Genomic DNA, 13,049 nt, shown 5'->3' with positions numbered 1-13,049 from the left:
TTTTTCCCCATGTTCCATGCATGGCGTGAAAGAGAAGTAGGGTTTGTTCTCAGGTAATAATAAAATTCTGTGGCTCCAGATGAATTCTCAGTAAGAAAAAAAAATCTAGTGTCATCTCCCAGAGCTGCACCGGCAGTAAGATGGGAAGGTAGCACAAAGGAAAAATAGTCCTGTCACTAAAATAAGGAGACAGGCTGTGGAATAAACCTGCAGAGGAGAAAAGTACTGTGCAGTGCTTATAGGAAGATTAAATGTCACTTCTCCATTGGTTACTTCCTCTATCAAGAGGGGAAACATCTGCTGGTGTCCAGACGGCTGCCTGGAGGATTAGCTCCACAGTGGAAGATGGAAGGTGCTGGTGACAGCACACAGCTGGCTTCAGGCGGTCATGGAGAAGAGTTTGTCCTCTGTCCTCGTCCCCTGCCTCCCAGAACAAAGCGACAATCCCTACTTGTAAAACTTCATAGAAATTTTGAAAGAAATAGTATTTGTTTGGTTTGCCGCATACTATCTTTTCTGAATGTTTTCTGAATTCCTCCAGACCCATTTTGTGCCCTAGCTTCTAACTTCCTGACTGCTGTTTTGTGTTCATGTCACCCATGAAGTCAAGAGACGTTAAACAGCACGTTCTTTCTTTTTGTGCAGTTTTCCAACTCTTCCTCCTACACCATCCTCAGCTAGACCATACGATCATACATGGTATTCTAATTTACAGGTATCCTAACCCTACAGATAAACAAACTTATCAGTTCTACATCTTAACCCAAGCCACCATACACGGGGCTACACTTAAAGGTAGTGCAAAGCCAGGCTTAAAACAGCTACACATTTTATCTCTGCCATGACAGCAAATGCAATTTCTCTGCCCCTTACACACATGACCCTGCTGCGTGCTCACCCAGCACTCACCTTCACCAAGCTGCAAGCCAGAAATCATCTCTCTGTTGGGTGCTTCTTGCTCTGCGTACAGCTCCAGCAGCTCAGACTGTGTAGCAAGCTTCTCCCGAGGGGTCTTCTTCTCCCCCTGCTTTCCCTTCACCCAAAACCTCATCTTGGCTCGTTGAGACCTGGAAATAATTTGTGGAAAGAACTGCCTTAACTGGGAAAATGTCCTTCAAGCCAAAACTACCTACAGTGTCCCAGACCTTCACATCCTTTTAGCAGGAGCTAAATCTGCACAACTGCTAACAGGAAAATCAGGCTATTTGTCCCCAGGAAATGCAGGAAACTCCAAGTTTCATGTATGCTCTTGGGTGGTTTGGGATGGGATGCCTGACATATGGCTTCAAGACTTTGTTGTGACATGAACTTTATTACCCCTTCTAAATGGGAGTGTTCGTGGTCACATATGAAGAGATGTGACGAGTAACTCATTCTGATTTTGGCTGGTTGAGACAAAACCACCAAGCTGGGGACAAGGGCAGATCAGCAGTGTGAAGGAAATCAAAAAGGGCTCGGGGTGGACTCGTTCCCCAGCTCCAGCCACGTTCCATACCTCCCATCTGGGGCCAGGGTCTTCTGCGCGGCTGCCAGCTTCCCGATCTCCCCCTGAGACATGGTTTTATGGAGTTTTGTTTGGCCTTCTCCAGAGGTGAACCGCTGCACTGTCTGTAACAATTCAAGGATGAATCATTCAAAAATGAGACAGTTCTTGGAATTCCAGAACTCCTTAAGCAACAATTAGACATTTCTTCTGTTATGACTGAAATTTCTATTTCTATCTGCCTACAGGTGAAAATCTATGTCCCTGTCGAGCTAGCTGCAGCTCCTTCAACTACAGAAATATTTTAATGGCTTCTAAAACAAAATGACATTTCTCTTACACAAATTCTATCTCTAAGTCCAACCTTCTAATCACCAAGCCCACAGGACTGCTCAGTCACCTTGCCCTGGGCAGCCCAGCTCTCCGGCCGAGAAGAGCCCCGTTAGCTACGATCGTTAGCCACGCTGAAGTGATTTGTGGTGTTCCCCACCTCAGTCTTGTGGACACATCCCAGCAGAGCCTGCCTTCAGCCTTTGTTGGAGACTTTGCAGAAGGAAAAAAATAAATCTTTGTGCCAAGGACACATTAAAATGTACCCTTACGAAATACGAGATTAAGCAGCTTTAATACAAAGGCTCTCTGCCTTTGTCACCTCTTTAAATGCCCTGGGATAATTTTTAAGGGTAACAGGAATTTGCAATAACCAAATGTTAACAGGGTTCCATGAATAATAATATCTACTAAATTCTAAAAATGTGGCTTTAAATTATTCTGCATTACACAATGATAAGTTTTGCACCGTTTCTATTATCTTGCACTCTGTAGGAGACAAGGCAAGCGATGGTGCTTTCCTCTTCTCCCCAGAGGCTGCAGAGGCCACAGCCATGACGCTGTATTTTAATGACTAGCAGCTGCTATCCAAAAAACACGTCCCAAGAGGCAGCAAAAATGGAGATGTTACCTTAGTCCCTCTCTTGTCACACACTCACAAAGTCTCCACCACTGTGTTACATGAGCAACGTTTTTTATCTTGGGAAATATTACTAAAATCTCTCTTTGTTTCCCCAGCATGGAGGAGGAAGCCATCCAAAGGCAGCCTGGCAGCGTGCAGCCCAGAAATATTCTTGCTATATATATATATATATTTATACATTTTGGCTCTTGGAAGAGAGCCTTTCAGCACAAGGAAAGCAGGGAGTCAGGCTGTATGAAATGATTTGGGAGATCTCTTCTTCAGCTTTCCCTTCACCTAAATGTTTCAGTTTAATGCACCATGCTTTTAAGCATTGCATTTTCCTCCATCAAAAACATTTCATATAAAATTCAGTAAATTATGGGCGGCAGGACAGTCACATTTACCACACTTCCTCTCCCATTCTTTATTTTTTACCCCTGTACATCCCTGCCAGCCAGGAGATGGCAGCACACAAGGCAAAACTGCCACTGCAAAAGAAAAAGCTGCTTTCATCAAAGGGTTTCTTATTCCTGTTGTTCTTACATTTAGGTGATGATTACATATAAATTGTGGAGACTTGCAAGGGAAAAAAGGACCTTGAAACCCATGAAAATGATTTCCATCCAGTGACCCTATTAAAATATTTGCCCCTATGATATCACATCTGTAATGAGCTTTTTAGACAAAACTGAAGGATTTTTTTTTTTCTTATTATTATTAATCAAAACATGCCACAAATCCTGTTCTTCATCAAGGGGATATATCCATGAGCCAAGGACCAAAGTTAAAATGACTGGGGGTAATTAAACAACTAAGAAATGACTGGATGCCAAATAATACAAGCAATAATGAAGTACTTGAATACAGAGGCATAATGGACATCGTGATTGCTCTGTGCAGGCGATTCGGCATGTTTTCCTGGAATTGCCTTGGCTTGTCTGGGAGATAAGGGGATGCATTTCAGAGTAGAGAGGGGAAAAAAAATCTGTGAAATTCTGTTGAAAAGGGCTTTTTATAAAGCAAAACGCAGCAGGGACATCACTGCCCGCTGGATGTTAATGGATAGGGTCTGAAAACAGCCCTCGTCTTTACCAGTGTGGAATAAAACCATGGAGAAGAAATGCTCCCTGACATCAGAGCATATGACAGGATGGAAGTGGCGCATAGCCTCATCATTAAGACTAAAGATAAAGTTTTGGACTTACTTTCATCACATGTAGACGCCTCAAGGACTGCATGCCTCTCTCTGAAGGCAGGCTTTGTGGGGAGATGAGGCTTCCTACCAGACATCATCTCCCCATCACCCTCTGGCCATTATCACTACAATCTCTCCCAGCTCTGCCCCTATTTTTTATCTATTATAGATCAGTGTTTCCTCTGCTACCACTGCAAACTCTCCAGGATTTGAAAGAAGGACCGAAGGCATTTTTGGCATTAGACCCTTCTGTTTGAGGGACTCCTCCAAGAAGTTGCGAAGGGCAAGGTCCTCAGCTGGATGGGAAACCTTCTCAGCTCCCAAGACAAGACCTCTTCCATGCAGGGAACACCACAAAGCACCATGTGCGTGCGAACCACGATATCCAGGGGGTCTGTAGTCATCCCATGGAGCAAAAGGGGAACATTTTTTTTTTTTTTTAACTCTGAAAGAACAAACTGTATTTTGTTTGCCCATGCTAAAAAGAGGCCAAGTGAGATGACTTGTCCCAGCAGGCAGCAGTGCTACGTGCTGTGTTGAAGGGCTTCCTAAAGTGCAACACTGCCTCTGAACAGCTGAGGACAAGAGCTCTTCTTCCATGGCTGGCTCTTCAGGGATGCTTGGGATCAGCTGGTGACAAATGACAGATCCTCAGACTGCTGTTAGTCAATTCATGGCTTTAGTACGGAGTTTGGAGCAAAATACATCACCACTTCATTATCCAGGGCCCTCTCTAAGAGCCTTTGCTGAAGGGAAATATATGCAGAAGGTATTTCTGGTGTGGTTTCTTTAACCAAGGCGTTCTTTCTATCAGCTAGAGGGAAGTTCTCCAGGCGTAGGTGCAAAACACAACCGCTATTAATATGCACTGACCACAGCCAGGAACTGTTCCTCCCACTTTTCTCACTGCAAGGCAGGTACTTTGCCAAAAAGCTCGGGCAACCTTTGAAGGCTTGGTCTCGTCAGGAAGCCCTTCATCCTTAAACACACTTCGGCTCTTTGCAGATAACTGTACCTGAAGCAGCCAATTTATATACTGGTGCACCTTGGACTTCAGCTCTGGCTGAAGATGCTCTGGGCTACCCTGCACTTAGGTCAGGAGCATCAGTCTCCGGTGGGCCTGCAAGTACCAGCTGGTGACACTCAACCATTGACTCGGTGGTCGTGAAACCAAAGGGTCAAACAGCCGGGTTCACACAGCACAGCTGGAGACTCATCACATGCTTAACTTCACAAAGTCGCACTTGATCTCTGTTGTGTGTCCAGCAGCCCTCGGCCATCGAGCAGCACATCAAAAGAGGTTTTTTGGAAAGTTGTAGCTGGGGGCAGGAACCCTATGAATAAACTATTCACTAGGAGGGCAATCTGCCTGCGTGTGGTGACTGCCTGGCGCGTCTTCATGTGAGCATCACAAGACACGAGGGATATGGCTACACACACATTCACCTACTTGAACCCAAACCAACATGCACCAGTACTGCTCTATTATAGGCTGCTTCATCATTTGCAACACCCGAGCAGGCTCTGCTAATAAATATGAATAAGCAGCCCTGGATTTTGCTGCTTTAAAGAGCTCTGCCCTACGGGTGTGGCGATCCTAACACAGAGAAGCCACAAGCCAAAGAGCTGGTCCCAAACCTGCAATACAGAATACAGACGGAAACACTGTACATGTGGTCAAGACATACAGACATACGATACCACTGGGCACACAACTTTACGAGCAACATTTGCTAGAAAGCAGAACTCAACCGCACAAGGGGTTGCGTCAAGGCGAAACCGCTGGCTAAGCCTGACCACCAGTTAGAGCTAGTGATGGAGCGCAGAGAAGAGGGATACAGGAGGAGAGACGATACAGTTGGCACCTACTACTACTTGCATGCAGTGAGAGCTGTTAACCCAGGTGAGCAGAGGCCCAGGAGCATCTCTAATGAGTGGGATGAGCCAGGTCCCTCCCAAGGATGGAGATTCCCAAGCGTTAGCCCAGCACCTTTCGCGTCTCAGCAGAGATTGCCAGTGGAAAAGACTTCTACGGCTAAAAAACTAGGGCTTTGTAACAGGGTAGCCTCCAGGAACACAGCATGGCAAAGCCCAGGACTCTTGCCACGTTTTTGAGCTGCTGCTTCCAGCATTTCCAGGGACCAGGTCCATGTGCCATTTGACCAGACAGTGAGACTGTGGCAGAAGGAAGTCCAGATGAAAATGCTGGCATTTAGCATCAATCGTGGATAAGTTTGTTGCCTTCTTGCCAAGGCTCCCTTGGGCTCCTGGCTGCACACACCAAGCATTTACAGAGGGACACGCCAGGCAAGTGTGGCTTTCCTCCAGGTCTACAGCTGGTTTTGGACCTACACCTCCAGATTTGGCTTCCTGTTCCTCCCTATTTTTTTTTCCCCCATCTTAATGGAGAGTCTTTGGTTCTTTTGTGTAGGGGGGTTGAACATTTTCTTTCTCATTGTGTCCTCAAATACGTGCCTCAAGTAGAAAGTAAAGGTGTAGGATAGGAGGCACTGTATTTGCATGTGCAAATTTATTTAAGCTGACTTCTCGTCAAATAGGGGACAAAAAATAAAAGCTGGTCCTGATATTACTCCTCTGTAAAATTCTCCCTTTCCTGTTATAAAAACAGGGAGATGAACTAAAACACAGCCAAGTGAGTTCAGTTCAAAGAGCCACATCTTTCAATCACATTTCTGCCGGATAGCACTTGAAGTATTCCTGGCTCAAAACCCTTGAAAATTTATCATGAGTAACCTTAAAAATTCAGGGAATTTGTGAAACTCTGCTCCTTCCCAGTGAGGAAAAACGTGTTGTTTATAATAAGAACTGCTAACAGAAAAGTCACGAAAAGCCCTTAGCCATCTGCCTTTCTTGCAAAGGCAGATTTTAGGATCACATGAGATATTTGCTGGATATGTGATATGGATATGTGGCAATGTGAGCACTTACGGCACGAGACACTGCTGTGGGTTTATCCGTACATCTATGTGGACACCTCTGCCACCTCCTGCCACAGAAAAACTGGGAGAGAGGTGGAAGTTTCTGTCCTCTTCCACTCCTGAAACCTCTCAGTTCATGGTTTTCTGAACACAGCTTATCCAGGCTGCCATTTCTCCCTGACAGAACCACTAACATGCTTTTTCTCTCTTTTTTAAAAACAAACAAACAATGTTTTATTGCCCAATTTACAGGTTTTTGTTTCTCAAAGACAGCATCTGCCAGTATTACTCCAATAATTGAGGACTGAATAATCATTGGATACCCTAGGTAAGGATACCAAATCAAAAATTATAGGAGGTGCAAGGTTCATATTGTTTTCTTTGTTCTGTTACTTTTTTGTCCAGTGTTTGCCTTGATTTTTTCTATGCATTTCTGTAGATAATTTTGCTAGAGCCAAAGGATCCTAGTGGGATTTTGTAATGGAGGTAATCCTAGTTTAAAAAAAAACAAACAAACAAGGTAGCTGTGCAATGAGTTGCAATGCTACCTAAAACTTATGGAAACCATGGAAGCTTCTCTTAAATCATGCCAGCAAACATCCCCATGGCTGACAGAAATTCAAATAATTTCCCTTTCTGTTTTGTACTCATTTCTGCTGTGTTCTCCGAGTTTACCCATCTACAATATCTGTGTGAGTGGGAGAAGAAGCAGTGTAGGATCCGTGCAGCTAAGGTTAGCAAAGAAACGCTCCCGCAGATCTGCTTGCTCCCTTTTTTTTCCAGCCCCAACACGTTGGAAAATTACCATTTCGGAGTCACTGTAACAGGCCTGCCCGAGCCGGGCTGCAGGCCCTGTCTCAGGATGAGGAGGTTGGTCAGAGGAGAGAAGGAACTCAAAATTGCCATCGTAATCATCTTCCTCCGTATCCCCCTCCCCATCAGCAAAAGTACCTCTAGTCAAGAAATCGGAGCGCGTCCGCGCCATGCGGGCTTTCTTTTTATGGGTCGGTCTGGGAACCTGCTTGACCAAATGATAAAACATAACAACAACAAAAAAAAAAGGTTTTAAAAATAAAAGGAGATTCTATAAAAGGAGATTCTACCAGTGTTTGGCATCATAGCGTAGCTCAAGTACAGCCTTACAACAACGCTGAGTAACACTGCACTCCACAGAGGACACACACTATTACATGTAGTGCAAAAACAACCAGGAAAACAAAAGCCAAGACAGCACGGAGAAAATGGGACAATAATGGATGTTACTAAAATGGACATTAAAGCAAACAAGACAAGACTGCGTACTACAGTGTTTGCCATCAGGACTGCAAGATCCTTTTCATCCAGAGCAATTCTGTGCTGCTACACATTAATGCTACGGGGGCTTTTTTCAAGAGAAGGTGTGAAAGTTGCCTTAGTGTGACATCCCCCCCATCCCCAAGAGCCCTGCGCAACCCTTGTGCTTTATATTTCTCTTCTCCAAAGCACTTGAGGGAAAGCTGGCAGAATAAGGGTTTGGGATTTTTTTTTCCCCTTTTCAATTAAAAGAGAAAATAAGAAAACTGCAACTTACCTCTCCTCTGCCAGACCCAGGCATCTTAAATGGCTTCCTAGTTAGCTCACCCTTGGGAAGGCATTGATGACTTGCTTCCCTGCTGAAAGGCAACAAAACAGAGACGTTTCATTTTCTCTAAAAGCTTTCCCACCGCGCCAGCCCAGCTCTCAGCAACATAGAAGTAGGCAGCCCGAGCAATCAAGAAGAAATCACTGTTTGAGGTCACAGGTTTTCAGAACCGCTTCAAATTCTTCAGGATTTGACTTAATACCAAAGGGCAAGAAGATATGAATTTCTTTTTGCCAGAGCTGCACTCTACCCTTCACGGTGGTTACTGATGGTATTTTTCCAGTTCTGTGTTCTGAAAAGTGATTGCTCTGTTGCAGCATTAAAATTTTTAAGTTCCAGGAAAACTAAAGATGAGGATTTTTGATATATTTTTCCTTTTTCTCTTGCTTGTTCTGTGCATTAACAAGGAAAAAGAAACTGAAAGGAGCATGGGGAGAAGACTGTTCTCAAATACTTACTTCCAAAGCAATTCTCTGGGACCTCCTGCAGATTTCAACTAAACTGGCTCAGAAGGAGAGCATCCTCACTTTGCATCTAACACAGCATTCAAAAACATTCCCAATTTAACTTGCTCTTTGCTCAGCTCACTCTTTCTGCCACCATTTCTGAACAAAACTCTACCATGTCCATGGGTGAGGGCTCCATAAAGCCCTCCACTGCCTTCCTGCTCATGGGATGCTGCAGGCTCTATCGGGGATAAAGGAGTATTTTTACTGACCGTTAAAGACTACTAAGCCCATTACATGTGTAACTTTTTATGCAAGTGATACACTGGCAAAGTGCATCCACATCCTAAACTCCCTTTGGGCAGTTGCTGTTTTTTCTCAGCAATAGTATAATCACCTTTGCTGATTATTTTAATTCTACAATTAGCAAGAAAAATCCAGAAATATTCTTACTTGTCTAGTCATTCCTGCTCTGGCCACCCAAAAAATCTTTTGCTCTTTTGATTTTTTCCTTTCAATTTTTTACCTTTCAAAAGAAACCCATATCACTGTTCATACTTAGGGTAAATGAAACAAGTGTCAACTCTCTCTTGCTATTAACACCTTTCACCTGCTAATAGCTATGATTATCTCCCCTGGCTTATATAATGCCCAACACATGGAAGACTTAGAAATAGCATTTCAAGCTCTTTTTCTTCGTCCCCTGATTTCTGCCCACTCACTGTTTTAAGATCAAAAAATCTGACCCTGGTCTGTTTCAACAGCTTTTTTTTTTTTTTTTTTTTTTTTTTTTTTTCCAATCTCCAGACCACATTCTGCCAGAGACCACTTTACCCAACAAAGGCCTACAAGGAAATCCCATCATATTTTTACTCACTGGAGGCCGAAGGGATTATCTTTCGGTGTGAAGAACATGCTGCTTGCCCTCGTCTCCTCGGTGGCCTGGTGTGGCGCTCGGGGCTGCCGGAGGCGCTCTGTCCTAGAGAAAGGGCTGCCCGGGACATCCCTGGGGTCGGGAGCCAGCCTGGAGCTGCACCGTGACTCCAGCGCCGTCCCCGCCTGACCTTCCCTTCGCTCCATGAACATGCTGACAGGCCTGTCTTTGGCAGCACCGTGGGCTGGAGAGCCTCCCCTGTTCCCAACGGTGAGACCTTTGATGTCCACTGATGAGGTTGGCGTTCCAGCTGTGGTCGTGCCCTGGGGGTGCAGGATGAGGGCCGACTGAGGCCGGCTGTCTGCTTTTTTGGATGGTTTCAAAGCGGTGTCCTTCGTTCTGCTCAGTTCAGCCCTCTGCAAAGCCTCCACACGGCCTTGCTTCTCGAGCTGCTCGAAGGCTTTGCGCTGTCTCTCCAGAATTTCCTTCTGCTGACGGATCTGCTCCATCATCTCCCTCTCGTTTTGCAGCTGAAGTTGCTTTTGTCGTTCTTCCTTCTCCACATTGAGCTTCTCCAGTCTCTTGATAACAGAGTCTGGAGAATGGGTCTGAGTCGCAGCAGCTGTCCCACGTTCCTCTCTCTTGGCAGAAGACTTTTCTCCTTCCTCCCTTCCCAAGGCTTTGCCCTGGTCTTGCTCAGAGTCCTTCCTGATCTCTGAGAACGTAACTGTTTTCTCCTCTCTTTCCGCTGCTTTATTCCTCAAGTTATTTTCCACCAGTGACTGCTTTACCTTCATGTTGTCCTGTGGTGGAATGTAGAAAGTAGGTAGGTTACTAGAAAGGAAAGTTTCTCTCGGATGCGTCTTGTACAGATAATTCTGGGGGTCACAGACCACATGCTCCTTTGCAGTGTGGTTATCGGGCAGCTCAGAGTCTGAAAGCATCCTTCTGCAACTGGGTAAATTGCTGTTCACATCAGCTGTGCAGAAAGACTTGTCCTGCAGATGGGGCTGGGGACTGCTAGGCACAGAGTCCTGCGTCTCAGGGGAAAATGACTGCACATCTTGCTCATCTAAAACTAAGGAAACAAGTTTACTTGGGGTATCTTCACAGCTTAACATCTCTAAGCTCCCTTGAGAGCTTTCACTCTCCGGGGTTCCCTGAGGGGAATGAAGTGCCTCTGATACCAGCTCGGTAGACCACCGTCGCTCTTCTGAAGGCGACAGCCCTCCGGTGGACCGGACCTTAAGCAATTCCAAGCTGAATTTTGCCTGTTCCAGCTCACGCATTCTCCGGCTTTCTCTTTTTGCACGAACGACTTTCTTCTGGTTAAGATCCTCCAGTGACTTGGGTCTCTCTCTCACAATTACTTCCTCTTCAGTGTCCATACCACTCTGGCTACTGGCTCTCTCATGCCTTTTGTACAATAAATTTGCAGAAGTGTCCAGTGGATCCACATGATTCACACGATTATTCTCCATCAGTGATTTATGTTCCTCTACAGCTCTCACTCTCTCTTCAAATGAGCCATCCTCCCACTTGGATGGGTCGGAGCCCTTAATTTCCAAAGCACTTTCTGCCTCCAGTCCATCCTCTTCACTAATTGACAGGCCATTCTCCAGCTGCATCTCTTTTAACCTCTGCTCTTTCAAAGCTCTAAACCTGCAAGAAAGCAGAAAAGCAGCACATTGTAACCCCATGCCCATAAACATTGTTCCAAGGCACCACACTGGGGGCATCTCATCACCATCATCTCACCACCATCAGCATCTCGAAAAATCCTCCTCGCCAGTCAGGTGCAAGATGATGCAAGTTCATGGTCAATGCACCAAGTGCACTTTCAGTCTTCTCTTTTGCCATCTCACCTACTCAAGAATTGCACCAACGCACCTGAAAGTTTCTCCTGTGCCGATGACAGCAGTTCCAGACTTCATCCCTGGTGTAGACAGTTTGTAAGCCAGGAAACCGTAACACATTGCATCACCTTGGCTTCCTCATCTTCACCATCATGCCTGGGATGCCTCTGGCACAGCTGACAGGCACTTGTACCCTGCACTAAGAGCTATTTCCAGCTCCCAATTCTTTGTCAGTCATTCCACACCTTACAGGCAGTGCTTCCTGAGAGCGAACCAAGACCTGCCCTACAGCCAGTGAGCCAAGGCATGGCTGCAAATGTTTTTCTTCTCGCAGCAGCTGGCTCGAGTAACTCCTGTCCCTGCTTCTGCCCTCACCCCACTTGCTGACTGATTGTCTGTGAGACAGTGCAGCAACCAGATTGGCAGCCAATCTGAGTTAAAAATAGGCTACTTAAACTGGTGCTGCTGCCAAGAAAAAAAAAACAACTCACAAGTATTTATGTCCTCGGCTTTCCACTGCCTACGTGCTCTAACCTGAAATAGGCTCTGCTTATTCTAAGAGTAGGATGTGCAGCTAACTGAACTCCTCTGTTAGAAAGCGTGGACGAGTGAAGGATTAGGGCAGGTCAGGACAGTGTCAGCGATGCTATGAAGGGACACCATCAGCTGTAAGTCACAGTGGTCTGAGCAGTGCCAGAATTCACATCGACCATACTTCTCCCCACTGGGCACTATCAGAAAGCACTTCTTTATTTTATTCATTTATTTTAAGATCAATGTTACCTTTGTCGTGCTAAGTATCCTCTGCACGCTGCTTGCAAACTGATGATTTTGCTTCTGCTGGCTCTGTAAAGCCGCTTTGCGCAGTGCCCTCGCCAGGCTGCCTGGATGCTGGTGGCTGCATCGTGCCTCCGCTTCGAGTGCTCCCGCCAGCAGCTCTGGATGAGGTGAGCAGCAAACTGCATCTGCAGAAACCTCCGCCTCTCCACGAAGCCTCGCCAGTGGGTCTGGAGCACAACTGCAGCTTTGCTGAGTACCAGGGGGTCTGGGGATGGTTCGCCTTGCTTTCGGCTCTGGTAACTACGCCAGAATCTCTGCAAACACAGCAGGCAGCTCCTTGAAACATGAATGATTTGGGAACTGGAGAGCATCTGCCTCTATGCAAGCTTTCCAGCTCGGTCTCTCCCATGACCAAATTACCACCCTTCTAGGAGTCCAACCCTGATGGCAAGCTCCTTCCTAGCAGAGGGGAACTGATTTTAGGCCCCAGATACTCCAGCTACAGCCAGAGCTGCATCTACAGGACTTACAGATTGTAATTAGTGATGAAATTAGGCACCACCACCTACCTGTATGATTACTGCCGCTTGCCTTAAGCTCAGGAACTGCCTCCTGCAGAGCATGCTGCGGAACCAGCGCTGCAGCAGTGTGATCCTGCGCAGTACCTCCTGATGGAGCAGGTCCTGCAGAAGCTGCCGCTCTCGCTCCTTCACAAAAACCTGCAGAAAAAAAAAAAAACACACATCAGTCATGAATTACAAAGCCCCTGCATTCCCCTCTGGGGAGACAAAATGATAACAACAATCATCTGTCTGCACACAGATGAGTTTTAAAGGCTACCTTGTTATAACCTGACCACTGTGGCTTGGTCAGAAGAAAACAACAATGTTCCTTGCTATT

General features: G+C 45.9%; 1 protein-coding gene across 18 annotated transcripts in view; it reads right to left on the bottom strand.

The window, feature by feature from the left end:
- The window catches only part of MYO9A (myosin IXA), a 186,293-nt gene that overhangs the window by 17,331 nt on the left and 155,913 nt on the right, over positions 1-13,049 (bottom strand). For 8 of the 18 annotated variants that reach the window (XM_027466498.3, XM_027466508.3, XM_027466503.3 and 5 more), the window contains 7 exons: positions 12,719-12,868; positions 12,153-12,463; positions 9,517-11,175; positions 8,143-8,224; positions 7,378-7,593; positions 1,496-1,608; positions 910-1,067 (listed from right to left, as the gene is read on the bottom strand). In XM_027466498.3, the coding sequence (XP_027322299.3) occupies positions 910-1,067; positions 1,496-1,608; positions 7,378-7,593; positions 8,143-8,224; positions 9,517-11,175; positions 12,153-12,463; positions 12,719-12,868 (2,689 nt within the window). The remainder of the gene's footprint in view (positions 1-909; positions 1,068-1,495; positions 1,609-7,377; positions 7,594-8,142; positions 8,225-9,516; positions 11,176-12,152; positions 12,464-12,718; positions 12,869-13,049) is intronic. The other 10 variants (XM_027466504.3, XM_027466506.3, XM_072043402.1 and 7 more) reach the window with 5 other exon arrangements.

The sequence above is a fragment of the Anas platyrhynchos genome, chromosome 11 (genome assembly GCF_047663525.1).
Source record: "Anas platyrhynchos isolate ZD024472 breed Pekin duck chromosome 11, IASCAAS_PekinDuck_T2T, whole genome shotgun sequence".
Classification (NCBI taxonomy): Eukaryota; Metazoa; Chordata; class Aves; order Anseriformes; family Anatidae; genus Anas; species Anas platyrhynchos.
The sequence above is the reverse complement of the archived record's forward strand: the minus strand, read 5'-3'. Positions and strand labels throughout refer to the sequence as shown.